The sequence below is a fragment of the Haemaphysalis longicornis genome, unplaced genomic scaffold (assembly GCF_048455015.1).
Source record: "Haemaphysalis longicornis isolate Haplotype H1 unplaced genomic scaffold, Haemaphysalis longicornis Haplotype H1 scaffold_36, whole genome shotgun sequence".
NCBI classification, from domain to species: domain Eukaryota; kingdom Metazoa; phylum Arthropoda; class Arachnida; order Ixodida; family Ixodidae; genus Haemaphysalis; species Haemaphysalis longicornis.
The window spans coordinates 199,395-227,115 of record NW_027526353.1 but is presented as its reverse complement, the minus strand read 5'-3'; the positions used below and the strand labels follow the sequence as shown (position 1 = coordinate 227,115).

The window sequence follows — 27,721 nt, the reverse complement described above, 5'->3', positions numbered from 1 at the left end:
GGGAACGATCGGCTGGAGCATGGTAGATCTGAGTGATCGAGAACAGCTTGCGGACCAATAGCTAGACGCAATCAAGACCAAGCCTCTCCCAAAAAACATGAATCCGCCTCCCCGTGGAGGCAGGCGTAAAGCTGTGGCTCGTGCCCTCAAGAGGTCACTTGAGCGTGCAGTCGGTGTCGTCTTCACGGATGCCTCAAAAACAAGGGGACGACCAGAGCAGTGGTGGTGGTGACATCCAGGGAGGAGCTTCGGACAAGCTCATCGTTTCAAATCAGAGAGATGGATGAAGTGGGAAAGTAGGCAATTGTCTTAGCCCTCACCATTCCGGGAATTTACTTGGTTGTCACCGTCTCACAGCAGGCGTAGAGGAACTTCAAGTCAGGATGGGTGTCCCGGCGGGTACATCGGATGCTGAGACACAAAACGCCTCCGGAGAGCAAAGTAGAATTAGTATGGGTTCCAGCCCATTCCTTGGCAGCCGGCAAGGAGTTTGCCCACCGACAATCCCGCGCGTTATTATAGCGGGCAATGGCTGAGGAGCAGGCCAGAAGTCAACCTACGGTCGCCTCCAGAGAGATTATGCTGTACTATCGAGGGGATAGGAAGACACTTCCTGCCCCGCATCCAAAAATCACGAGGGAGCAGCAGGTAATGTATCTAGAGATTAACTCAGGATCATTCCCTCATCCTCCGTTACTAAATAGGATGTTTCTAAATCTGAAGGACAAGAGCTGCTCATTATGCAAGCAGCTCGGTACTTTTCGCCACATCATAGGAGACTGTGACTCCAGCCGAAAACACCCACCTGCCCCCACATTTCCGCAATTGAGAACCCCACCCTTTCCCCCAGCGGGAGATGGGAGATCATGCTCTCCAGCCCCGCCTTGGAGGATCAGCTGCGGCTGGTTACCAGGGGCCAGGTGGCGAATGCAGTATAGGGATCCTGTGAAGAGGCATCCCCTCTCATCTAGCGCGTTTAGAGCTGACATGCTCTACAATAAAACTTTTACTCCTTCAGCCCCTCCTCTAGGCCCGCTGTGTTTGAATTTCTCGGTGAAGCTGTGGCGACTGGCTTTCATGGCGATAAGTTCGGCGAGGCGAAAGCGGGTGGTGTGGCGACGGCGAACGGTGTCCACCAGGTGCTACCTAAAGCGACGGCGAGGAGCGGCGAAGGTACTCTTCAATTTTGCGGAGATAATGGACATTAGGTGGGCATAGATCGCTAGGTGGAAACCCGAGAAGCCTGAGCTCATGGTAGGGGCAGCGGCGAATGGCGTCGTCTGGCTCACCATAGTAAAAGCAGAGCAGTCAATTACGGCGTGTTTGTCAGACATGCGTTTCTGATCCTCGATGCTGCTGTGGACACGGCGATGGAAAATACGGTGGCTCACCAGCAGGTCGCCGTTGTTGCCGAGTTTTTATCTCAACAATGCGTCGGAGTGCGCGCATGCGCATTACAAGAAGAATCACCAAATTTTTCTCCGTTGCGGGGAAGTTTAATGCACCGCTGATCATGGCTGCGCTAGGTACCCAAGTGTGTTCACAATGAACACATAGCTTATAAAGGATAAAGGACTGATTAAAGACCAGACAAACGTGAAATTTCAACTCATTGTTTATGGCGGATTCAGATGAAGTGTGCTCTGAGGCTTACCCCTGCATTCCATTCTTTTCGCCGCTCAAATTATTCTGCACATCCTTTCGCAATCAAACCTGCTCTTCTCATGATTTTGTCCCGGTAGTTTAAAACAAGCTGTAAACTGTAATTGGTGCAAAAGCGCAGTTCTACTCTTTTGCGAAACGCCCAGACACAAGGAGTAAGTATCGCAGCGCCACGCAAAAATACGCGACGTCAAACACAAACGCATTTCATAACCTCAGCAATCATAGTCATGACAGGCAGTAATATGCGTAAAAAGGGAAGTGTTGTAGGTCCGAATTCTCTGGTGCTTTAAATTACATCCCCAAATTTATGTGGCGAACTTACCCGCGGTCCGGCTGCCAAAAAGAAAAAAAACTATCGGCAACTTTTCATTGAGATACGCAGATTCAAGAAACGAGAGAGCTTGTGGTCATCCCTAGATTTAACATGGTTTTAGTTAGGTCTGTCCATCTAATCGATAGATCCCACAGTGATACCGCTGAGCGTACCCCGTCTTTCGCAACTAGAACACCTGCTCGTAAGATGTTGGGTCATCACTAGGCGTAGAATGGCCTGACTCGCGCCTCCACAACATCTGCGACGCAACGCGCAATCTCCAAACCTCGACGCAGGCTCCTTGCCTCAACGTCACTTCCCTTCGCACTTCTAGGCCTAGCATTTTCCCCGTCTTCACATTGCTTCGCCGAGGTCAGAGTGACCCCCAGCACGTCTACCCACGCGAACATCTGCGTCGTGACCCGTATTCTCCAAGCCTGCAGGTCGGCTCCTTTCTTTCTCGCAACTTCTCGTACACTTACTGTCCTAGCATTTTTTCATTTTCGACTTTGGTGCCCCGTTTTTTCAGCGATGGCGGGCGCGTATTGACATCAAGCACTAACACCTCCGCCGTTACCATATTACTGCCCAAAGATTAGAAACAGCTTCGTCACACATCACACCTAACGAAATTTATTGCAAATATTATTGCTCTAAATATCCTTTTTTTAGCGCTACACGAGAATGCCGAATGACATTCGAGCGAATGGCATTCAGCCGCAACCTGACGATAACACGAACTAGCGATTAACGTCGTACATCCAAACCGCTTAGAGAGTGCACGCCCGATAGTTGGTGTGAGTATTCTAGAAAAAATGTGGGTACCTCCAGAGTAGCAGTTACTTGCACTTGATAACCAATCACTTTTTAATGAGAACGTACACTGCCAGCCACCCACCTTTTATTCATCCGCAAGAATAATCAATAAGCGGCTAGTCTGCCGGAAACAGACGTCCTGAGCTTAGTAGCACCAAGGTTAGAGTTTCAAAATCACGTATAGTGCAAGCAAATGTGTCCTGAGGTCACCTAACGTCGGTGGCGCTGCATAGTAGGGAGCGCCGTTGCTTAATTTCGCTCTTGGAGCCAGATTCAACAACGAACGTAGCATTGTTACTTTGTCGTCCAGAAGAAAGCTTCTAAATAATCCTTTGCAAATAATTCGCATTGCGATTTTATGTTCTTATAATTACCCAATTTAACCATTCTTCGTCAATAACAATTGTTATTTATTAAAAGATACAAGCAGGATTTGAGTGTGTTTATTAGTCATGTTAGGGACAAGTGGAACGCGCCTCCATGGTATATGACGGAGCGCTTGATCAAGCGCGGCTCTTTGAGGCAGTTGCGCTAGATTCTCTTATAATATAGTATGGAACTCCATGCAACAAAGTACTGCCCCTTGATACCCCAACGTACCAGTGCTAAAAGAAGAGAACGTTGGCGTTATGCGTGAGAGTGTGCTACGTACGATGCCGAACGCTTCGACGCCATCATCATAAGCCGCAACATCCGCACCAGCAGCATAATATCGCTACATTGGCCGCACCCTGTTCCAGTGGCTGGTTTGACGAATCAGCCTCAGAAAAAATGCAGTCAAGTGTTGCTTCTTCGGTTTTTAGTCAGGAAACCGCGCCCTCTTGCTAGAACACCGTTAACACATTTTGCGGCTGACGCGATCAACAGGCACCTCTTTTCTGTCCCTTACAAGAAAACAACCGAAAGTGGATGCCTTCATTCAAACTCAGCCTACAACACCCAAAATTTGTATTGATGAACGCCCTACATGAAGCCTTTATTTTAATAATCTAAAATGATCATATGTGCAAAAACTATGACACATTTACCATTAGAGACGGACGATGAGGGGCTCAGTGCGCAAGTAAATAGCTACTTACTTTAATTTTTTTTGTTTAACCTTTTGCGCACAATGTGCTACAAATGTCTGTGAACTCTTGGTATAACATTCTTGAGAATTTGCAATCCTTCACCAGACCGGTTTTTTAGCCCCATTGGAAAAAAAATGTTTCTGCGTTTTTCCGCAGAGCGAACCTAGTTTACTGCGAAGCTGAAAGCTCTCAATTTCGGTGTTCAGCCAACCAAGTAATAAGATGTGCGTAAGCAATCTCCCGACGCCAATGGGCCAAACTGGGCCGAGGGAACCAGGCGTTCTTTCGACAAAGGGTATGTCATATCACGGGACAGGCGAGAGAAGTAGAGCGCTTGGGGAGAGTTTGTGACGGCAGCGAAAGTGTGACCCCAATTTATTAGCATCCATCAAAAAATTCCTTGCGTTGGCGACTGGGCCCAGTGAACCTCAGCGCGAAAGTCACGATTCATAGCACAGATTAATATGACGCCGTTTTTCTTACACCAATCTGCTGCTTATTTTTGTTGCCTGGAATGTTCGTGCTATGTTTATTTGAACGGACAGGCTTCAAGCGGCCCTATCCAGCGGTCTTGATGTGTTTTTGATTGCGCTACGATTTCACCACCGAACAACTTTCATTTTTTCCTACTTGTTCGTGCACGGATACGCCAGAACCTGCGGACCACGTATTCTTGGTTTAATAAAGTATCAGGCTAATTTTTACTATGAACAAGAAGTCTTGAAATTTTTCTGACTACATCTGGGCGAGAACTCATCCTTTAAATCAATAAAGTATTATGAAAAGTACAAAAGTTACATGCCACTGACATCTCCACTGCGTTTCTCCGCACTAAACCAATAACTATTGCCACTTGACCATGAACTCGAGAAATAACCATAGTCACTACAATTATGAGTCATATTATTACCTTTTCACTAATAATTAGCGGTCGTAGGAGAGGGCACAAAATGCGCAGATATTCTGCTTAATATTTCAAAGCTAAAGGTTGATCTCGTCGTAAGTTTAGGAAAGTAAGAATCAGAATGTATATATGGTGAAATCTTTCTTTCAACTAATTAAAAGTAGTGAAACGCATTGGGAGACAAAGGAGGCCCCTAATTACCACGCACTAAGCTACGTGCATAGCGGCTGGTTTAGGTGTGGAGCCCTCGGTGTCAAAAGTAACATAAAGAGCAGTTCTGATGTCTGACAGCTCCTGACAGGACGTCGGTGAATAAACGACGCCCTGCGAATCAACGTGAAAGTTTCCTTCACGTCCCATGGTCGAAGAGGAACTAGGCACTCGCGTCAGACGTAAAATACCGTTATATTAGCACTTATAGCACACAATAGAGTGAACGGTGTGGAAAACAAAGTCGCCAAGATATCCTAATCCGTAGGGCATCGAACGCGCTATTTCAAAGGCCGCGTATACCTTCCGTGCTGCGCGCGCGGCTTGGCTATTGAGAATGTTTTAGACGCTTCAATGCAGCACTCTTGTCTAGCATTGAAAAAAATGTGGACCTAATGAAAAAATCTGTGTAAGGCTGGACACGTGCGTCTGGAGAGAATCCCATGCGCTACAATCCGCGTTCTAGATGAGGAAGACTACAATCGCGTGTGCTTTACCTGTAGATCAGCACTTGTTCATTCTGCTCGCTAGGACTTCGGCAAGCGAAATGATGCGACCGTCTCAACATTATCTCAACCCCGCACGTACATTGTAATCATAAGGATCTATTTACATCGAGGTTAGAAGCTACACGGTGAAAGTAACTGATAGCGCTGTCTTTACATAATGGATCTATCCGGAGTGCAATCTCGTGCATTTTTCCCCTCCAGAGTGTTCACATGTGTTTATACTGAGTTCAGACGGACGCATCGGAGCTAGATATAGCGTAAATGTTCGCGTAATATTACCCCGTCGCACATGCAGCCTTTTGGTGAAGCCAGCTTGCAGGGCCATATTCACAAAGCTATAGCTGGCGTGTGTACGACCTGCGTTCTTTTGCACTGTAAGCCATTCAAAGACACGCATGGGACAACGTCTGTGACAACGTCACGACGTAATACAAGAAATAAGTCGAGGATATGGGCCAGTAGCTTCTTAGTCATCTAACACTGACGGAAAAGGGTTCAAATCCACACTGGATCACACGGTGCATACGTAAGACAACGTCTCGTATCGACATAACGCTGCTTTGTGCGCTTTTGACTCGCGATGATTGGTGGGTGGGCAAGCAGACCTGCTCCTTCGGCCTGGCAGAGAGTAATAGCTGAAGAAGAGTCCCCATGCTTGAAGAAAGCGACCGTAGTATCGATGATGAAAAAGGGGCTGTAGTGGATGTTCTGTGCTTCTCAGCGCTTTATGTACATGTTAAAAATGGCAGCAGGTCGCAGCTGTTCTTCCGGTTCGAAGTGACATATATAATAACCATGTTCGCTAACGTTTGTTTGGGACGTTTTGTTAGGACATTTCTTTGAGGGTGCTATGGTGCAGGATGTCGAGATGGATATGGCGTCGTGAGTCATGAGCCTATGAGGTTTACAATGAGTGTAGATGGCATTGAATGTTCCCGGGACAATTATATATATATATATATATATATATATATATATATATATTGCTATGGGCAATATTCACAAGGACACATGAATTAGCATCAACACTGTAACAGGTTTAATCAACCGCACCCGTCCGCACCAGTCAGTCCCTCCATCTCCTTCTTCGTCTTCAACTTCCTCTTCCCCGGCCCATCTCTCTGAATAAGGTGGCTCTCACAGCCCTAGGGGGATTGTCCTCTCAGGTTTCTGAATTCTTGACCCAAAACACTTTCCCTTCTCACCCGGTGTGGGTGAGAATGCCGAAGAGAACGCCTGTATAACGGTTGCGCCTATGGTCACAGCTCACGGCAAGGCTCACGGCCACTGCCTACCGCACATGGCGAACGTTATGCGCTATGTGCTCGCGATCGTTCCACCGGTCGCAGACGTCAGCGAAAGGGTAATTGCTTCCGGCCTCGTGTGCCTGATGTACCCCCATGTGGCCGCAGATGTAGCGCGTTCGGTAATTCCGGTGTCTGTTGGTGAGGTCCCGCAAGAAGGAGTGCAGCGTGCTGCACAGGTAGCATTGGAGAGACATGCTGGCACCACTCCTTCGCTCGCCTTCTTTGCAGTCCCTGTAGATGTGGCATTGCTTGTGGCAGATGTAGCACGTCTTCTCTTGCTCCTTGGACAGGCGGGCGATATGGGCCATCTTGGCGCAGTTGTAGCAAGACCGTTCCTCCGATCTATGCTGGCAGTCCTTGGAGATGTGGCCGGTGCCGTTGCAGCCGTAACACCGGTTCGTATCCTCCTTGCAGTCCCTCGTAAAGTGGCCTATCCGGTTGCACTTGTAGCACTTCTCTTTTATGTGTGGTGTGTAGTTCATGCGTCCACCACGGCCGCCCCCACCCCGTAGCACGCCGCGTGAGCCCAGGTCTCCACCCCTGCATCCTCCGGCCGCTCCGTCTTGGAAGCACTCGCGGGCCAAATGCCCAAGCTTGTGGCACTGGTAGCGCTCCGTCGTCGTCGTGCTCCACCGCCACCTTGGTCTGCTGGAAACTCGCTTATATGGGGCTCAGAAAACCATTGGCTCAAACAATACGTGTTCTGTCATGTTGCCTTGTACTTCCCCTTCCACCATAGTCCCTACCATTGGCGGTAAACCTGTGCTAACAGCTGCTGCCGCTTAGATGTAATATCTGTGCGCCCCTTGTGCGGCAAACCCCACGAAGACACGATCAACAAGAGCTTTCCAGCTGGCATGTATACGCAGCGAGAGACGTACGGAGAAAGCTAACATTAGTACAGGTAGACAGGATAAATTACCAGCTGTCGGACGCGTAGGAATGTCTACGCGCAGCATGTATCTAGGCTTTGGCGAAAATGTTATTTCGATACCAGCCTGCTGACACAAGCCACATCGGACTATTACCGGCCAAATTGGGCTTTCGGCTACCACGAACCCGACAAGGTGGAGCCTTCCGAGAATACCTAACATCCGGAAGCACATAAACAATCAGTTGTATTTTAGCCACATTTAGGGCAAGCAACCGTCTGGCGGGTGCGGACTGGATTGAGTGAGGCACATGAGTGACGACTGAGCGGTCCAAAATATCGACAGCAGCAACTGGGTCCACTGAAGCGTTTAGTGATTAGCCCAGCATGACCACGTCAAGAAACACGAAGGTACATCATGGGAAACCTTCGCCCGGACTGCGGTGTTGCCAGGCACTCACCCAGCCACAGTGGACACAAACAACACTACAGGTTTTTCCTCATGTGTAGTGGTTTTGGTTGCTTTGGGCACTTCTGCACTTTGGGCATACAATTTTATAAGGCTTAAAAAATACTAAGGCGACAGGCGAGGGGCTTGACAAGTTACGCGGGTTCCGGCCTTCGACGGCCCACGCTGGCGTTTCCCGGTCGACCTGACAGAACATCTGCTCGGCGGTCCCAATGACGCGCGTAGTGACCAGGGGCGCAACAAAGGTAACAGCCTAGGTGATAAGGAGGCTGCCGAACCCCGCCGTAAGGTAGCCTAGAAGTGGAAGTCGAAGAACCGGGCTCAACTTGCTGTGCAGCAGGCGAGTCTACAGCTGAAGCTTCGAGCACCAATCCAAGAGCTGCACGGACAGCCATCGGCCGAGCGAGACGCACAAAGCGCTGAACGTTGGGGTTCAGCGTCAACAAATGCTGAACCGGACAAACAACAGCAATGAACTGGAGCGTCAACAAATGCTCTGGTTCCAAGAAAATATTTTGTGGCGTTTGGAGTACTCGCGTGTACCTTGTGTGTTAGTTGCTCCACGCGATTCCCGAGGTCTTCCAAAGTCGTACTTTGTTGTCGCGCACGCTTCAGCTCAGCACAATGTAGCTGCTGAAAGAGGGCGTCGCCAAAGCGGTTTTCCATTGGCCATCGCTAGGCTTGGATAGTAGATTCTCGTGTGCTCCGGAAAGTATTCCTGTACATCAGAGGCGGAAGGGCGTAGCTGGGCCACCGTAACACGAGCTTGGTACGTAAGAGTCCAACCATTCTCCTCAGCAACTCACTTGAACTGAATGCGGCAGGCTGCCCGAGAGGTAGAGTCATCAGAAACTGGTGGACCAAATGGCATACACTGGTGTTGAGTTGCCAGCTGCGGTATAACAGGTGTGGAAGGTACAACGGGTGCAGTCATGTGCGGGACAATCGGCCGACACGACGATTCCATGAGTGTCATACGATTGTACACGTCAGCTATTCGACCGCGAAATCAACAAAGCAGCATGACATCTTCTCGTTAGTTGAGTTCAACGTTTCGTCGATGACGCTGGTGTGGCTATCCAGGCGGCCAACCAGGCTGCCAAGGATCGCTTTTAACTGGCCCGAATACACTTGGTTCCTCGTAGCAAAATCAGATACAACGTTCGGGCTTCCCGTTCGTTAAACATGAGGCTCGCGCAGATCCTTACCTGTAGCGTGTTCCCCGTTGTCGACACGCTGGATGTATTGGGTGGCGACCGGACTGCTGGATGGGAGACCACTCACGGGAAGCGATGCTGATGAGAAACTGGGCGGTCCAACTTATTGTGGCAAGAAGACGCTGCAATCTTCGTTTGTAGTCGCGCGGCTCTGTCTCTCAGAGGACTCTTCGATAGTAGTTGCAGGCGCGGCAAGAAGGGGCGGCATCTTGGCGAGGGCTTGAGCTTGACGCGGGTCATCATGTCTATCCAAAAATCACAACCATCGCGAGTGACTGAAGGGATTTTTCACTGTAAACTATTGCATCAATGATTCCGGCATGCGTCATTACGTCTAAGTTGCCACTACCCTGGAAAAACACTTACGGTTCTCGAATTGAAAAAAGAGACGAGATTGGATAAATGGGACTACCCTGGCGGTGTCGTCGATCCTTATTTAAACATCGATAAAGACATCAAGCATACCGTCACCTCGGACTATGGTTTATTAGGCAAACTCCCTTGACTTATGCATGAATGGCGCCTAGCTACGTCGGTACCAAATGGTAAAATTATAATACGTAGTTGACGAAACCGCAATAAGTGGGAAGAAATCCGTTCCCGAAACACAGAGGAATACATGGGAAAGCCCAAGGAGCCATAATAGGTAAAAAAATGACTTGCACTCACCAAAAAGAAGTGCTTGCTCTCGTTTATATAATAAATGCGGCCGGGACATTTTCTAGTCATAAATCAGAGATAGAAGTTGGATTTACAAGAGGCACACATTTTGCTGCCTGACATAAGCTAGGTCGATTCTGTGATCCTCGCGTTATTTATTCTCATGAATTCTTCACATGGTATTTCACTTTTTTGTTGCTAAAAATGCATTCGGGCGAACAAGAAAATTTTCTAATTAGCCAATCTTTTTTCAAACAGTATGGTGTAAACCCGGTCTTAAATGGGGGGGGGCACCATTAGGCAGCTTATTTTAAAGGCAAAAGATCCAACAGCGTTAAGCTTCTATGATTGATTGTAGGGACTAACGCGCCGACGCACCGCGCAGGCGATGATGTGCGCTGTAATGGAGGGCTCCGGATTAATTTTGACCTCCTGGGGATCTTTACTGTGCGCCGAAATCTTATACACACGGGCGTTTTTGCTTTTCGCCTCCGTAAGCAAAACGGCAGCCGTGGCCGCGAAGCGTACCCGCGACCTCCTGATCAGCATCGCAACGCCTTACCCACTGAGCCACTGCGGCGGGTAGGGTTAAACTTGTCATCGCATTATAACCAAAAACTGCTGATAGATACCACTCATTGGAACCGCGGTATACGTCTCTTGGAAGGTCTTGGTTCAAGGCTTTTCTAGGCAAATATAAGATATTTAAGCATTCTTACGAAATGCCAACTTCATTAATTCGAATGAAATGTTAGGTTCCATTGGTTTTTTTAGGCTGGTTCATTTTTCTGTGGAAAAAGGAAACAATACCAGCCCCGAGACTGTTGCTAGGGGTCAAGCAATTCTGGGTGAATTTTATTTTAGACACCGATGAAGCGAAATGCTTTCTAGTTTACAGGACTTCATCATCATCATCATCATCATCATCATCACTAGCCTATCTACGCCCACTGCAGGGCAAAGGCCTCTCCCATTATTCTCCAATTATCTCGGTCCTGTGCCAACTGTTGCCAATTTATCCCCGCAAACTTCTTGATCTCATCTGCCCATCTAACTTTCTGCCGCCCCCTGCAACGCTTGCTTTCTCTAGGGATCCACTCTGTTACCCTTAATGACCAGCGGTTATCTTTCCTTCGCATTACATGCCCTGCCCACGTCCATTTCTTCTTCTTAATTTCTTCTAATATGTCTTTAACACCAGTTTGCTGCCTGACCCACTCCGCTCTCTTCTTGTCCCTTAATGTTACACCTATCATTTTCCGCTCCATTGCCCTCTGAGTCGTTCTCAATTTAAGTTGAACCCTCTTAGTGAGCCTCCAAGTTTCTGCCCCGTAGGTGAGTACCGGTAAGATGCAGCTGTCATACACTTTCTTCTTCAACGACAATGGTAGGCTGCTGTTCATTATCCGAGAATGTCGGCCATATGCACCCCACCCCATTCTGATCCTTCTAATTATCTCTGCCTCATGCTGGGAATCTGGGGTCACAACTTGGCCTAAGTAGATATATTCGCTTATCACTTCCACTGCCTCGCCACCTATCTCAAACTGCTGTGCTGTCCGGAGGTTATTGATCATTACTTTAGTTTTCTGCATATTAATTTTCAGGCCCACGGTTCTACTCGGTTCGCCCAGTGCGGATAGCATGCTTTGCAATTCGTCCCCCGAGTTACTTTGCAAGGCAACGTCATCAACAAATCTGAGGTTACTGAGGTATTCTCCGTTAACCCTTACTCCCACCTGTTCCCAATCCAACGTTCTGAATACTTCTTGTAAGCATGCTGTGAATAACATTGGAGAGATTGTGTCTCCTTGTCCGACACCCTTCCTTATAGGTATTTTGCTGCTCTCCCTATGGAGGATGATGGTAACTGTAGACCGATTGTAGATATCCTCTAGTATTCTTACATAATGCCCATCTACCCCCTCGTTCCGTAATGCCTGAATGACTGCTAGGGTTTCGACCGAGTCAAATGCTTTCTCATAATCTATGAAGGCTATATATAGGGGTTCAGTATATTCAGCGCACTTTTCTATAACCTGATTGATCGTGTGAATATGGTCCATTGTTGAATAACCTTTACGGAACCCTGCTTGTTCTTTAGGTTGACTGAAATCTAACGTTGCAGAGATTCGGTTAGCAATTACCTAGGTAAATACCTTGTAGACGACTGACAGTAAGCAGATCGGCCTATAATTTTTCAAGTCCTTCATGTCGCCTTTCATATGGATTAGGATGATGTTCGCGTTCTTCCAAGATTCTGGTACCATTGCGGTCATTAGGCATTGCGTATACAGGTTTGCCAATTTTTAAAGTACAATTTCTCCACCATCCTTCAAGAGATCTGCTGTTATCTGATCCTCACCAGGTGCTTTGCCCCCTTTCATTTGTTTCAAAGCATTCCTTACTTCTTCGGTCGTTACTGGTGGAATGTAACGGATGTAACTGGTGGGATAGGAGAGGGATCCTATCTCCTCTGAACTACTCTCTCGTTCGGCATTATCCTGTATGTCCCCGCTACTGTACAGATCCCTATAGAACTCCTCGGCCACTGTGACTATTTTATCCCTATTTGTGATGACATTGCCTTGCTTATCCTTAAAGGAGCCATGAAGAGAAAATACAAGTTTGGTTCATTCAAAAGATTGCCTCCTTAGAATCATTTTGACACCACTTTTAACGTAAACTTCGGTCAAATAAGCTACATAATTATGAAAAAAGGAAATGGCCATGCGACCCACCAGCTCATATTCCGCAACTGAACCTATGATGTCACATGAGCTCAGCTCTGCGATTGGCGGAGGCCGGCAGAAGCAGACGCAAATTAGGTAGAGCTTACAAACTAGCCGAACGAGCGATTTGCGCGTAAATTTAGGGCGCATTCTTTACAAAGGAATAAGAATGATGGGACAAACAGTGGAAGTTACGAAAGCACATGTAAACATAGAAGTACTGATGCGTACTGCTGTTCGTACTGCGCACAGCATGCTTGATTTAGCTGCACAGCACTACGGGGCTTGGGGTTGTCTCAGACGACACTGGCCGATTGACGCAAGCAACGGTGTCTTACGTGACCACATTTGTCGAGCGAGCACTGTTTCAGGGAACGAATATTTTCTCCCAGAACAAAAATAAGCCACGTTTAAATACGGGCAAAAACAAACCAAACCAATTTCTTGCCACGGTATGGTGGCGCCATCTAGGTTCGGGAAACGTAAAGAAACGCGGGAACAAACCAACACCGCTATACAGGGTGGAGACAACCTTTCAACGGTCCGGTGCCGCCGCGATTGGGCCAACGTGCTCATTGCGTTGTTCTTTTCGTTTTTCACGAGACCTAGCAACGCGAAACAGACAATATGATTAAAATTCTTTAGTAAACCGCTTTGCGGCGATAATTTTAGAGCGGTTTTGACACAATGACTTGCTTCGGTGGCGAGCGAGCGACCCAAAATGGCGGCGCCAGCGTATACTTGTCTCGACCCTGTACGGCGGATGCGTGAATGAAGGTATTCTAGGCTGCAGAGCGGTCGGTTCCTGTGATGTCATTACAGACCCCGAACACAAACGATTTAGCGGGAAAATCAAAATTTTAACCTAAATTGTTTAATTTCTCAGTGAATAAAGCATCGTTTGTATCCGGACAAGCGCTGGGGGCACTATAAAACACGAAATCTTTCGAATAAAACCAACTTGCATTTTCTCTTCATGGCTCCTTTAAGTGCATACATCTGATTTTTCCCCACGCCAAGACGTCTCTTCACAGCTTTCAGGCTACCTCCGTGCTTTACAGCGTATTCGATCCTCTCCATATCATACTTCCGTATGTCAGCTGTCTTGCGCTTATTGACTAGCTTCGAAAGCTCCGCTAGTTCTATTCTGTCAGCTGCGGTAGAGATTCTCATGAATTGCCGTTTCCTGATTAGATCTTTCGTCTCCTGTGAAACTTTACAAGTATCCTGTCTAGCCATACTGCCCCCGACTTCTACTGCACACTCCGTGATAATGCGTGTAAGGTTGTCGCTGGCTTCCTGTGTCGTAAGCTCGGCTTCCTCGTTAAGGGCTGAATATCGGTTCTGCAGCGCGATCCTGAATTCTTCTACTTTACGCCTTACTGTTAGCTCATTTATCGGCTTCTTTCATACTAGCTTGTTGCGGTCCCTCCTCAAATCTAGCCTAATTCGAGATCTTACCATAAGGTGTTCACTACACCTTACCTTTCTGAGCACTTCCACATCCTGCACGACGCCAGGGTTATCGCATAATATGAAGTCTATTTCATTTTTGTGCTCTCCATTCGGGCTCCTCCAGGTCCACTTCCGACTCTCCCGTTTACAGAAGAAGGTATTCAGTATGCGTAGGTTATTACGTTCTGCAAACTCGACTAGTAGGTCCCCCCTGCTATTTCTACAGCCCAGACCATAGTTCCCAACTGCCTTGTCTCCAGCCTGATTCTTGCCTACTTTAGCATTGAAGTCCCCCATAACTACGGTATACTGTGTTTTTACTTTAGCCATTGCCGATTCCACATCTTCATAGAAGCGTTCCACTACTTGGTCGTCGTGGCTGGATGTGGGCGGGTAGCCCTGCACCACCTTGAGCTTGTACCTCTTATTGAGCCTAATTACAAGACCTGCTGCCCTTTCGTTAATGCTATGGTATTCGTCTATGTTGCCACCTATGCTTTTATTGACTAGAAATCCCACTCCCAGCTCTCTTCTTCTGTCCATTTCTCAGCACCGTAAAGGCTTCGCCTGCCCTACTAACTCCGCTAAGCCCTATTACATCCCATTTAATGCCCTCTAATTCCTCGAACAACACCTCGAGACTTGCTTCGCTAGATAAGGTTCGCGCGTTAAACGTTGCCAGGTTCGGATTCCATTGGCGGCCTGTCCGGATCCAGGGATTCTTAGCACCCTCTGCTGCGTCACAGGTCTGACCGCCGCCGTGGTCAGTTGCTTCGCAGCCGCTGGGGACTGAGGGCCGAGGGTTAATTGGCGTATTCATGGGAGGTCGTCGCCGTTACTAAACCAGGGTGGCCAATCCTGCTCTGGTGAGGGCGTGCATTACCGGCAATGGTCGCCGGGGTCAGGCCGCACCCCAAGCCCCTTTGGGCAATTCCATCAATACGCGGATTTTCTTCTTTTTTTTAATCCGGTGGTAATTGTCCGGACACCGGGACTCGAACCGCGGTTCCTCTTTACGCGAGGCGGGTGTTCTACCTCTACGCCATCGCTGAATAATGTATCGCATCACAGAACTTCATAATGTACCAAAGCAAGCATTACAATTCACAAGTCTCTTCAGCGTCATCTCTTCGTAGTTGCATGTAACGCAAACGTGAGTAACCCCGTTCCCGATCGAAGAGCGAGCACAACCGCCGAACACTTTGACGGGTACATAATCATTCCTATATATGATTAGTTTCGTTCACGCTGACATTATCAACCTTTGTGGTTAAGTATAATCGATCATCGCCGATAGCGAAATTTGAACGTCTTGTTTTATTTTCTGTCCTGATACAATTACCTAGTTGCCTTGCTTGCACGGCCAGTAAAACAAATTTTCATGAAATGCGTGGTGTAGGGCTGATACCCCAGAAAAGAAAGTTGTATCTTTAACGTTCACGGATTGACCTCAATCCCCCCTGATTACGCCATACCCAACACGCAAAGCTGGCCTTCCTTCAAATATTTCTATAAAAAAGAACCCGCCGCCGTGGGTGAGTGGTAATGCAGTTTGCTGCTAAGACGAAAGACAGAGGTTTAATTACGGCCGCTGTCAGTGCTTTTCGGATGGTTGCAAAAAGCGAAAATGCCAAGTGTCTAGACTTCGACTCACTTTAGAGATCAACGACTATGCAGTCATGAGCGGACCACTTTCGTCTAAGCTGAAGAAAGTTATGACTAGATGGGACGGTCCTCATATTACGCAAAGCAGGAGGCCACCTCGTGACGCCAAATGGAACGTGCACATCGCGCGTCACAAAAGACGGTACAACGTACCCTGCGGCGTTCGTCATTTTGCTAACTGCTCCCGTTACGTGATTGTCGGAATGGGCTTTTTGACGGACAACGGTGCAATAATTGATCTACAGGCGAAGTTTATAACGTTTTCCTCCAATCAAAGCATGATGCCGGAACCGAACCCCGAAAACCATGCTGCTGTAAGGCTCGTCGACGGTCATGTCACCCTGCCACCTCGCGCAAAGTTGAAGATCAGCGTCTACTGTGAAGATGCGGTTCCGGATGTCGACGCTATCGTAGAGAGTAACCAAAGGTTGCTTTCGGACGCGGTGCCGCAAGAGGCATTGCGCGCTTTAAGCAACGCCCATCCCACGGTTTGTTCTCCAATTGCACCGACGAGTACCAGCACTTGAACAAGGGCGCTGCAAATACGTTCCTCGAAGAAACGCAAGAAGCAAGTGACGTGATCGCGGTTGCTGAATTTGAATGCGCTCCCGAAGATATCTTCAAGCTTCTGAATTCCTTCGAAGTGAATCCGCCGTTACCCAAGCAGAATGAAACAAATTATTCGCATTGCTGCGTCGCTACAAGAAGTGTTTTTCGTCGAACTCAAAACTACGTCAGAATCCTCTAGCGAAGCACCAAAAAATAACCGAAGAGAGAGCCCGACCTACGCCACAGTCACTGTACAGCGTCTCTTCACACGAGCGGGAAACCATCGGGGCTCAAGTCAACGACATGCTCACCGACGACATTATACAACCATCGAAAAGCCCCTGGGCTCCGCTGGTCGTATACTGGTGAAGACAAAAAGCGGCACATTAAGGTTTTGCGTTGAATACCAGCGACTGAACAATATCACCAAAAAGGACGTGTACGCCCTGCCACGAATCGAAGACGCCCTGCCACGAATCGAAGCGAAATACTTCTCATAGATATATCTGAAGACGGAGTACGGGCAAATTGAGGTGGACGAGAGAGACCGAGAGAAGACCGCATTTATAACCTCGGACGGCCTATACAATGTCAAGGTGATGCAATTTTGGGCTGTGCACGTCGCCAGCAACGTTTCAAAGAGTCATGGACACTGTATTCCCTAGCCTGAAAAGGCCCACCTGCTCGTATCCCTCGACGACGTTGTTGTATTCGACCGGACGTTCGACGAACAGCTTGCAAGGTTGGAGATTGTAGTCAAGGCTATTCGTAGGTCGGGGTTAACGCGGAAGCATGCCCTTTCGCGTACGAATAGCTCGTATTTTGGCCACGTCGTCAATGCCGCGGGAGTCCTACCTGACCCGGCAAAAACAATAAATAAACAAACTTATACATGGTTCGCGGCAATTATTTGGAGCCAGGTCGAAGGCGTAGGAACAAAGTGCGCTAACCACTGAGATAGCCGAGCTCGCTGTAGCATTGGGATAAGAAGTAGTTCCACACGTGCATCATGACAGATGCATGTGAGAGCACGTGTCGGGGAAAAGAGAGAGAGAGAATTCAGAGCCCTTCCACCCCGTGAACAGGGATGGCAGGCAAAGCTGCGGTGCCCAACCTCCACGTGAGGTTTGACTGGGGCATAATGCAAGCGGTGCACGAAACAAAACACGTTTGTTTGTAATTTGCGATTGACCATTGTTCCTGGTTATCCAAATCCAAATCCAATCAAAATTCAATCAAATCGAATCCAAGACACGCCAATCCAATCCCATCGAATTGAATTTATACCAATACCCCTCGCGCTTGCGCGGAACGACCCTTCACGGCCCACGCGAAACTGCTCAACCTCGGCCAGTGTAGCTTACTCTACAAAACACACGGCAATCGTGGGTAGAAAGTTATTATAGCGCGGATATGGTAATCAGAGCGCATGCTCCATGAAGGCCCTAGGACCTTCTTAATTTTGTATGATTTTTTTCATGTGGAGGTGGGGGGCGGGTGTGGCGCGCAGTTTTACGATTCCAGGGATTTGAGTGGTCTCCGCGACGTGGCGCTACGCTCGCTAGCGATTTCTGTCTAAATAGCTCTAGGACCGGAGACGATCTGCTCGATCCTAGTCATTTACAGCTTTGCTGTAAAAGAGTGTCACTTCCTTCCGCAAGGTGACGGAAAGAAAATATAATGGCGTGGCAGGCAGCAAAGCTACACTGTCGAATTCCGTATTTTTAGAGATGTGCAAATTTGTTCAAGCATGCTGGTAACTACTGCAGTTAGTAAAAGCGTTTGTAAAAATTAGGCATTCTTGGCGAACAGTGCCAGAATTGTTCTGCTGTCTTTTGTGTGAACTTGATTGTGTATGTGCAACGTTGTGTGCATTTGCTTCCTTATCCCGGAATTTTTCGTCTCCTTTTCCAAAACTAGCATTGTGGCGAAGCCAACGTTTGCCACAGTGTTATGCACTTTGAAGTCTATCACACATATATAAAATATGAATATCATTACTCGGATTACCTCTCAATCATTAAAATTAGGTTACTGCCGAGTTTTTAACAATGGGGAATTCAACCCTGGAGTACGCACACGGGCGTCTACGGGAGAAAAAGTGCTTAAAAAGACTACAATTAGTGTTTCACTCGAACTCTTCGCAAAACGATTTCATTACGCGGGGCGTTCCACATGACGACATAACCGGAAGATCGATCTCCTTACATACAACAAATAGCCATCAGTCAATGCCGCAATAGGAATAATATATTTCATAACGTACTGGTGAATCTTTTAGAAATAACCAGTATGTGAGCCAATCCACCCTTTTCCTCTCGGATGACGTCTTTTTCGAACGCCATGGCCACACCACCCCTACGCCCTCGCACTATTTCCTTCTTCAACCGTGCCTACATCCCTCAGCTGCAATACAGGCACGGCCACCGACGCCGAAAGACACAGGCAATCTCCAGTCAAAGTTTTAACCTCCACTGGCCCTGGATTTGATAAAAATCACTCCAAACATAAACCACTATAACCTGCTCACTTTAACCAAACTGGGGCATCGGTGAACCCGAGCGCCGTGGCCGCGGTAGCGTGCCCCTTCGTGAATAGCCACGGGCATGGCGAAGCATGTCGTACGTGTTGTCGATACGGGGTTGTGGGCAGAGGTCTTTTTTGTTATTCTGTTTATCCGTCTGTAACTGACGCAAAGCCGCAATGACCCGTCTGTCTTTTTTACTAGCACCACAGGGACAGCGCAGAGGCTATAGACTGCTGTATAACATCGTCCTTGAGCATCTCTCGCACCTGGTTTTGTATCGTTTCCCGTTCTGCGCGCGAAACCCTGTACGGAAGTTGGCAAGTGGTGTCATCAGTGCCAATTTTATGTGTCTGCGCAAATGCAAATGTGTGTGCGCTTGTGTCGCCTTTTTGTATTCTTGTCCCCGTTTTTTCGCGCGCTGTTTGTTTTTCGAGATGCAAATGTTATGTCTAGAGATGGTGGTACTACGGCCAACTACGGGCGGCGAGGAAAAACATTGTCAAAATTCGTCGAGCAGTGCAAGAAGCTCGGCCCTTTGCTCTTCTGAAGGTTTTGGGTCAATGTTAAGGTCCAAACATGCTGCCCTTTTTTGTGGCAATGGTTTTTGCCGTATACATTGCACTTACATCCTGATATTCGTCAATGCCTTCCACGTGGACTAAAGCCATATAATCAGTCAAATGCTGCGGCTAATTCCGGAAATTCAAGACTAGAATTTGCACGCTTGCGTTGCAAATCATAGTAGGCCTCTGGTGACACCAGCTGCTTTCTCTAGAAGACGCTGAGCAGTGTCTTCGAGCGGTGCTTGACTGTGGGGAAAACTATTCATTTCGACCAGCAAGACAGCACTAGCGCACAGAGGCAGCTTCACATGTTAATCTTCAATTCTTGACAAGGTTGAATTTGGCGTGAGGTTGTTGTGTGGTGTATCTGGCGTCTATGGCTTGCGACGTGTGAGGCTGTTTGAGCCCAGATCAATCACGGTACCATGGTCATACAGAGGAACTCAATACGAAGAATTGAGTTCCTGCAGCAGTTTTGAAGGATTATGGATACTCACAAGGTGCACATCACCGTCAATCTCTATGCGAGCAGGGAATCTCCTTATTGGCGCCACGAGGTGTCCTCCGGCGATGCGTGTGTCGGGCCCGTCCCACGCTGTCATCACCTTCCGCCGGCGTCCGGCATGCTTTCCACTCCAAATCGAGTAGCCAGCGCCTGTATGCCTGTGTGCCGACTACCGTACAGTCATCACCGTCAATAAAGACACGAAGGTTGTTTGACCTCACACAGGCGCATATGAGCTGCTTGCTAGCGTCGGAGTTTAACAGTCGCGCCGTTTGTGGATGTTCGCTACTGTCGTCGTCAATAACACCACCAAGCTTTTGTGGTGCCAAGAAAAACCTACGCCACACCTTACCTGCTGATAAACAAGGGAGAACAGAGCCAGGTGGATATAATATTACGCAAGAAAGTTGAACAAGCCATCGGAGTTCCTATGAGTGTGTGGACGGGCAAGTTTCTATAGCTGGCCCTACGCAAAAAAGTGGACGAGCTGGTTGAGGGCCACCTATGGAGCCCAAAACAGAGGCTGAGTGAAACTAAGGTGGGTCGCCGTGTCCTGGGAACGATCGGCTGGAGCATGGTAGATCTGAGTGATAGAGAACAGCTTGCGGACCAATAGCTAGACGCAATCAAGACCAAGCCTCTCCCAAAAAACATGAATCCGCCTCCCCGTGGCGGCAGGCGTAAAGCTGTGGCTCGTACCCTCAAGTGGTTACTTGAGCGTGCAGTCGGTGTCGTCTTCACGGATGCCTCAAAAACAAGGGGACGACCAGAGCAGTGGTGGTGGTGACATCCAGGGAGAAGCTTCGGACACGCTCATCGTTTCAAATCAGAGAGATGGATGAAGTGGGAAAGTAGGCAATTGTCTTAGCCCTCACCTTTCCGGGAATTTACATGGTTGTCACCGTCTCACAGCAGGCGTAGAGGAACTTCAAGTCAGGATGGGTGTCCCGGCGGGTACATCGCATGCTGAGACACAAAACGCCTCCGGAGAGCAAAGTAGAATTAGTATGGGTTCCAGCCCATTCCTTGGCAGCCGGCAATGAGTTTGCCCACCGACAATCTCGCGCGTTATTATAGCGGGCAATGGCTGAGGAGCAGGCCAGAAGTCAACCTACGGTCGCCTCCAGAGAGATTATGCTGTACTATCGAGAGGATAGGAAGACACTTCCTGCCCCGCATCCAAAAATCACGAGGGAGCAGCAGGTAATGTATCTAGAGATTAACTCAGGATCTTTCCCTCATCCTCCGTTACTGAATAGGATGTTTCTAAATCTGAAGGACAAGAGCTGCTCATTATGCAAGCAGCTCGGTACTTTTCGCCACATCATAGGAGACTGTGACTCCAGCCGAAAACACCCACCTGCACCCGCATTTCCGCAATTGAGAACCCCACCCTTTCCCCCAGCGAGAGATGGGACATCATGCTCTCCAGCCCCGCCTTGGAGGATCAGCTGCGGCTGGTTACCAGGGGCCAGGTGGCGAATGCAGCATAGGGATCCTGTGAAGAGGCATCCCCTCTCATCTAGCGCGTTTAGAGCTGACATGCTCTACAATAAAACTTTTACTCCTCCTGCCCCTCCTCTAGGCCCGCTGTGTTTGAATTTCTCGGTGAAGCTGTGGCGACTGGCTTTCATGGCGATAATTTCGGCGAGGCGAAAGCGGGTGGTGTGGCGACGGCGAACGGTGTCCACCAGGTGCTACCTAAAGCGACGGCGAGGAGCGGCGAAGGTACTCTTCAATTTTGCGGAGATGCTGGACATTAGGTGGGCATAGATCGCTAGGTGGAAACCCGAGAAGCCTGAGCTCATGGTAGGGGCAACGGCGAATGGCGTCGTCTGGCTCACCATAGTAAAAGAAGAGCAGTCAATTATGGCGTGTTTGTCAGACATGCGTTTCTGATCCTCGATGCTGCTGTGGACACGGCGATGGAACATACGGTGGCTCACCGGCAGGTCGCCGTTGTTGCCGAGTTTTTATCTCAACAATGCGTCGGAGTGCGCGCATGCGCCTTACAAGAAGAATCACCAAATTTTTCTCCGTTGCGGGGAAGTTTAATGCACCGCTGATCAGGGCTGCGCTAGGTACCCAATGATGTTCACAATGAACACATAGCTTATAAAGGATAAAGGACTGATTAAAGACCAGACAAACGTGAAATTTCCACTCATTGTTTAGGGCGGATTCAGATCAAGTGTGCTCTGAGGCTTACCCCTGCATTCCATTCTTTTCGCCGCTCAAATTATTCTGCACATCCTTTCGCAATCAAACCTGCTCTTCTCATGATTTTGTCCCGGTAGTTTAAAACAAGCTGTAAACTGTAATTGGTGCAAAAGCGCAGTTCTACTCTTTTGCGAAACGCCCAGACACAAGGAGTAAGCATCGCAGCGCCACGCAAAAATACGCGACGTCAAACACAAACGCATTTCATAACCTCAGCAATCATAGTCATGACAGGCAGTAATATGCGTAAAAAGGGAAGTGTTGTAGGTCCGAATTCTCTGGTGCTTTAAATTACATCCCCAAATTTATGTGGCGAACTTACCCGCGGTCCGGCTGCCAAAAAGAAAAAAAAACTATCGGCAACTTTTCATTGAGATACGCAGATTCAAGAAACGAGAGAGCTTGTGGTCATCCCTAGATTTAACATGGTTTTAGTCAGGTCTGTTCATCTCATCGATAGATCCCACAGTGATACCGCTGAGCGTACCCCGTCTTTCGCAACTAGAACACCTGCTCGTAAGATGTTGGGTCATCACTATGCGTAGAATGGCCTGACTCGCGCCTCCACAACATCTGCGACGCAACGCGCAATCTCCAAACCTCGACGCAGGCTCCTTGCCTCAACGTCACTTCCCTTCGCACTTCTAGGCCTAGCATTTTCCCCGTCTTCACGTTGCTTCGCCGAGGTCAGAGTGACCCCCAGCACGTCTACCCACGCGAACATCTGCGTCGTGACCCGTATTCTCCAAGCCTGCAGGTCGGCTCCTTTCTTTCTCGCAACTTCTCGTACACTTACTGTCCTAGCATTTTTTCATTTTCGACTTTGGTGCCCCGTTTTTTCAGCGATGGCGGGCGCGTATTGACATCAAGCACTAACACCTCCGCCGTTACCATATTACTGCCCAAAGATTAGAAACAGCTTCGTCACACTTCACACCTAACGAAATTTATTGCAAATATTATTGCTCTAAATATCCTTTTTTTAGCGCTACACGAGAATGCGGAATGACATTCGAGCGAATGGCATTCAGCCGCAACCTGACGATAACACGAACTAGCGATTAACGTCGTACATCCAAACCGCTTAGAGAGTGCACGCCCGATAGTTCGTGTGAGTATTCTATAAAAAATGTGGGTACCTCCAGAGTAGCAGTTACTTGCACTTGATAACCAATCACTTTTTAATGAGAACGTACACTGCCAGCCACCCACCTTTTATTCATCCGCACGAATAATCAATAAGCGGCTAGTCTGCCGGAAACAGATGTCCTGAGCTTAGTAGCACCAATGTTAGAGTTTCAAAATCACGTATACTGAAAGCAAATGTGTCCTGAGGTCACCTAACGTCGGTGGCGCTGCATAGTAGGGAGCGCCGTTGCTTAATTTCGCTCTTGGAGCCAGATTCAGCAACGAACGTAGCATTGTTACTTTGTCGGGCTGTAGTGGATGTTCTGTGCTTCTCAGCGCTTTATGTACATGTTAAAAATGGCAGCAGGTCGCAGCTGTTCTTCCGGTTCGAAGTGACATACATAATAACCATGTTCGCTAAAGTTTGTTTGGGACGTTTTGTTAGGACATTCCTCTGAGGGTGCTATGGTGCAGGATGTCGAGATGGATATGGCGTCGTGAGTCATGAGCCTATGAGGTTTAGAATTAGTGTAGATGGCATTGAATGTTTCTGGGACAATTATATATATATATATATATATATATATATATATTGCTATGGGCAATATTCACAAGGACACATGAATTAGCATCAACACTGTAACAGATTTAATCAACCGCACCCGTCCGAACCAGTCAGTCCCTCCATCTCCTTCTTCGTCTTCAACTTCCTCTTCCCCGGCCCATCTCTCTGAATAAGGTGGCTCTCACAGCCCTAGGGGGATTGACCTCCTCAGGTTTCTGAATTCTTGACCCAAAACACTTTCCCTTCTCACCCGGTGTGGGTGAGAATGCCGAAGAGAACGCCTGTATAACGGTTGCGCCTATGGTCACAGCTCACGGCAAGGCTCACAGCCACTGCCTACCGCACATGTCGAACGTTATGCGCTATGTCCTCGCGATCGTTCCACCGGTCGCAGACGTTAGCGAAAGGGTCATTGCTTCCGGCCTCGTGTGCCTGATGTACCCCATGTGGCCGCAGATGTAGCGCTTTCGGTAATCCCGGTGTCTGTTGGTGCAGTCCCGCGAGATGGAGTGCAGCATGCTGCACAGGTAGCACTGGTGAGACATGCTGGCACCACTCCGTCGCTCGCCTTCTTTGCAGTTCCTGTAGATGTGGCATTGCTTGTGGCAGATGTAGCACGTCTTCTTTTGCTCCTTGGACAGGCGGGCGATATGGGACATCTTGGCGCAGTTGTAGCAAGACAGTTCCTCCGGTCTATGCTGGCAGTCCTTGGAGAGGTGGCCGGTGCAGTTGCAGCCGTAACACCGGTTCGTATCCTCCTTGCAGTCCCTCGTAAAGTGGCCTATCCGGTTGCACTTGTAGCACTTCTCTTTTATGTGTGGTGTGTAGTTCATGCGTCCACCACGGCCGCTCCCACCCCGTAGCACGCCGCGTGAGCCCAGGTCTCCACCTCTGCATGCTCCGCCCGCTCCGTCTTGGAAGCACTCGCGGGCCAAATGCCCAAGCTTGTGGCACTGGTAGCGCTCCGTCGTCGTCGTGCTCCGCCGCCACCTTGGTCTCCTGGAAACTCGCTTATATGGGGCTCAGAAAACCACTGGCTCAAACAATACGTGTACTGTCATGTTGCCTTGTACTTCCCCTTCCACCATAGTCCCTGCCATTGGCGGTAAACCTGCGCTAACAGCTTCTGTCGCTTAGATGTAATATCTGTGCGCCCCTTGTGCGGCAAACCCCACGAAGACACGATCAACAAGAGCTTTCCAGCTGGCATGTATACGCAACGAGAGACGTACGGAGAAAGCTAACATTAGTACAGGTAGACAGGATAAATTACCAGCAGTCGCACGCGTAGGAATGTCTACGCGCAGCATGCACCTAGGCTTTGGCGAAAATGTTATTTCGATACCATCCTGCTGACACAAGCCACATCGGACTATTACCGGCCATATTGGGCTTTCGGCTACCACGAACCCGACACGGTGGAGCCTTCCGAGAATACCTAACATCCGGAAGCACATAAACAATCAGTTGTATCTTAGCCACATTTAAGGCAAGCAACCGTGTGGCGGGTGCGGCCTGGATTGAGTGGGGCACATGAGTGACAACTGAGCGGTCCAAAATATTGACAGCAGCAACTGGGTCCACTGAAGCGTTTAGTGATTAGCCCAGCACGACCACGTCAAGAAACACGAAGGTACATCATGGGAAACCTTCGCCCGGACTGCGGTGTTGCCAGGCACTCACCCAGCCACAGTGGACACAAACAACACTACAGGTTTTTCCTCGTGTGCAGTGGTTTTGGTTGCTTTGGGCACTTCTGCACTTTGGGCATACAATTTTATAAGGCTTAAAAAATACTAAGGCGACAGGCGAGGGGCTTGACAAGTTACGCGGGTTCCGGCCTTCGACGGCCCACGCTGGCGTTTCCCGGTCGACCTGACAGAACATCTGCTCGGCGGTCCCAATGACGCGCGTAGTGACCAGGGGCGCAACAAAGGTAACAGCCTAGGTGATAAGGAGGCTGCCGAACCCCGCCGTAAGGTAGCCTAGAAGTGGAAGTCGAAGAACCGGGCTCAACTTGCTGTGCAGCATGCGATTCTACAGCTGAAGCTTCGAGCACCAATCCAAGAGCTGCACGGACAGCCATCGGCCGAGCGAGACGCACAAAGCGCTGAACGTTGGGGTTCAGCGTCAACAAATGCTGAACCGGACAAACAACAGCGCTGAACTGGAGCGTCAACAAATGCTCTGGTTCCAAGAAAATCTTTTGTGGCGTTTGGAGTACTCGCGTGTACCTTGTGTGTTAGTTGCTCCACGCGATTCCCGAGGTCTTCCAAAGTCGTACTTTGTTGTCGCGCACGCTTCAGCTCAGCACAATGTAGCTGCTGAAAGAGGGCGTCGCCAAAGCGGTTTTCCATTGGCCATTGTTAGGCTTGGATAGTAGATTCGCGTGTGCTCCGGAAAGTATTCCTGTACATCAGAGGTGGAAGGGCGTAGCTGGGCCACCGTAACACGAGCTTGGTACGTAAGAGTCCAACCATTCTCCTCAGCAACTCACTTGAACTAAATGCGGCAGGCTGCCCAAGAGGTAGAGCCATCAGAAACTGGTGGACCAAATGGCATACACTGGTGTTGAGTTGCCAGCTCTGGTATAACAGGTGTGGAAGGTACAACGGGTGCAGTCATGTGCGGGACAATCGGCCGACACGACGATTCCATGAGTGTCATACGATTGTACACGTGAGCTATTCGACCGCGAAATCAACAAAGCAGCATGACATCTTCTCGTTAGTTGAGTTCAACGTTTCGTCGATGACGCTGGTGTGGCTATCCAGGCGGGCAACCAGGCTGCCAAAGATCGCTTCTAACTGGCCCGAATACACTTGGTTCCTCGTAGCAGAATCAGATACAACGTTCGGGCTTCCAGTTCGTTAAACATGAGGCTCGCGCAGATCCTTACCTGTAGCGTGTTTCCCGTTGTCGACACGCTGGATGTATTGGGTGGCGACCGGACTGCTGGATGGGAGACCACTCACAGGAAGCGATGCGGATGAGAAACTGGGCGGTCCAACTTATTGTGGCAAGAAGACGCTGCAATCTTGCTTTGTAGTCGCGCAGCTCTGTCTCTCAGAGGACTCTTCGATAGTAGTTGCAGGCGCGGCAAGAAGGGGCGGCATCTCGGCGAGGGCTTGAGCTTGACGCGGGTCATCATGTCTATCCCACCCCTGCCACATAAAATGCTACGGGTAACTATTCACAAGGACATATCGCTTAACTTGAAGACAGTAACGTGTTTAATCACCCGACCAAACCAGTCAGACCCGCGATGTCCTTCTCCGTCTTCATCTTCCTCTTCGCCAGGCCACATCTCTGACTAAATTACTTCACAGTCCCATGGGGATCGTTCTTCTTAGGTTCCTGTATTCTTGACCCACAACAATCTATATATATACAGTTCTCCCTTGTTATATTTAAATCTCTTCTTTCGAAATGTCACGTTATTCGAATTTTATTCCGTCCTAACCCAAACGCATGCTGTTTAGGCCGCATTATTCGAAGTGCACGAAGAGCTTGACTTGCTTAGAGCGAAGTGGCTAGTGGAGGCATGACCCAGCGGCGGCGACGCAGCGGCGAATCAGGCTGAAAACATGGCGGGTCAACGCCGCCTCGTCTTTTCCCGGCAATTTTGTCGAGCCGGTCATGCTCGATTCGCGCCATCTGACTTTAGACAAACAGTCTGAACGCGTGGTATGGTCAATAAATTTTGTTCCTAGACAATAATCAAGTGCGTGGACGCGACGCTGTACAAATACCGACACTCGAACCGTAGCATTTGAACCGCAGGTTTGTCGACAACGGGGC

The 27,721-nt window shown here is 48.9% G+C and overlaps 1 protein-coding gene and 1 pseudogene across 1 annotated transcript; both read right to left on the bottom strand.

The window, feature by feature from the left end:
- Positions 1 to 6,778: 6,778 nt before the first annotated feature.
- On the bottom strand, positions 6,779 to 21,379 carry LOC144177976 (uncharacterized). The gene is made up of 2 exons (XM_077705533.1): positions 21,368 to 21,379; positions 6,779 to 7,453 (listed from the first exon to the last, which is right to left on the bottom strand). The coding sequence occupies exons 1-2, from the start codon at positions 21,377 to 21,379 to the stop codon at positions 6,779 to 6,781; spliced, it is 687 nt and encodes a 228-aa protein (XP_077561659.1).
- A 2,877-nt stretch (positions 21,380 to 24,256) lies between these two features.
- On the bottom strand, positions 24,257 to 27,227 carry LOC144177975 (uncharacterized; annotated as a pseudogene).
- Positions 27,228 to 27,721: the final 494 nt, after the last annotated feature.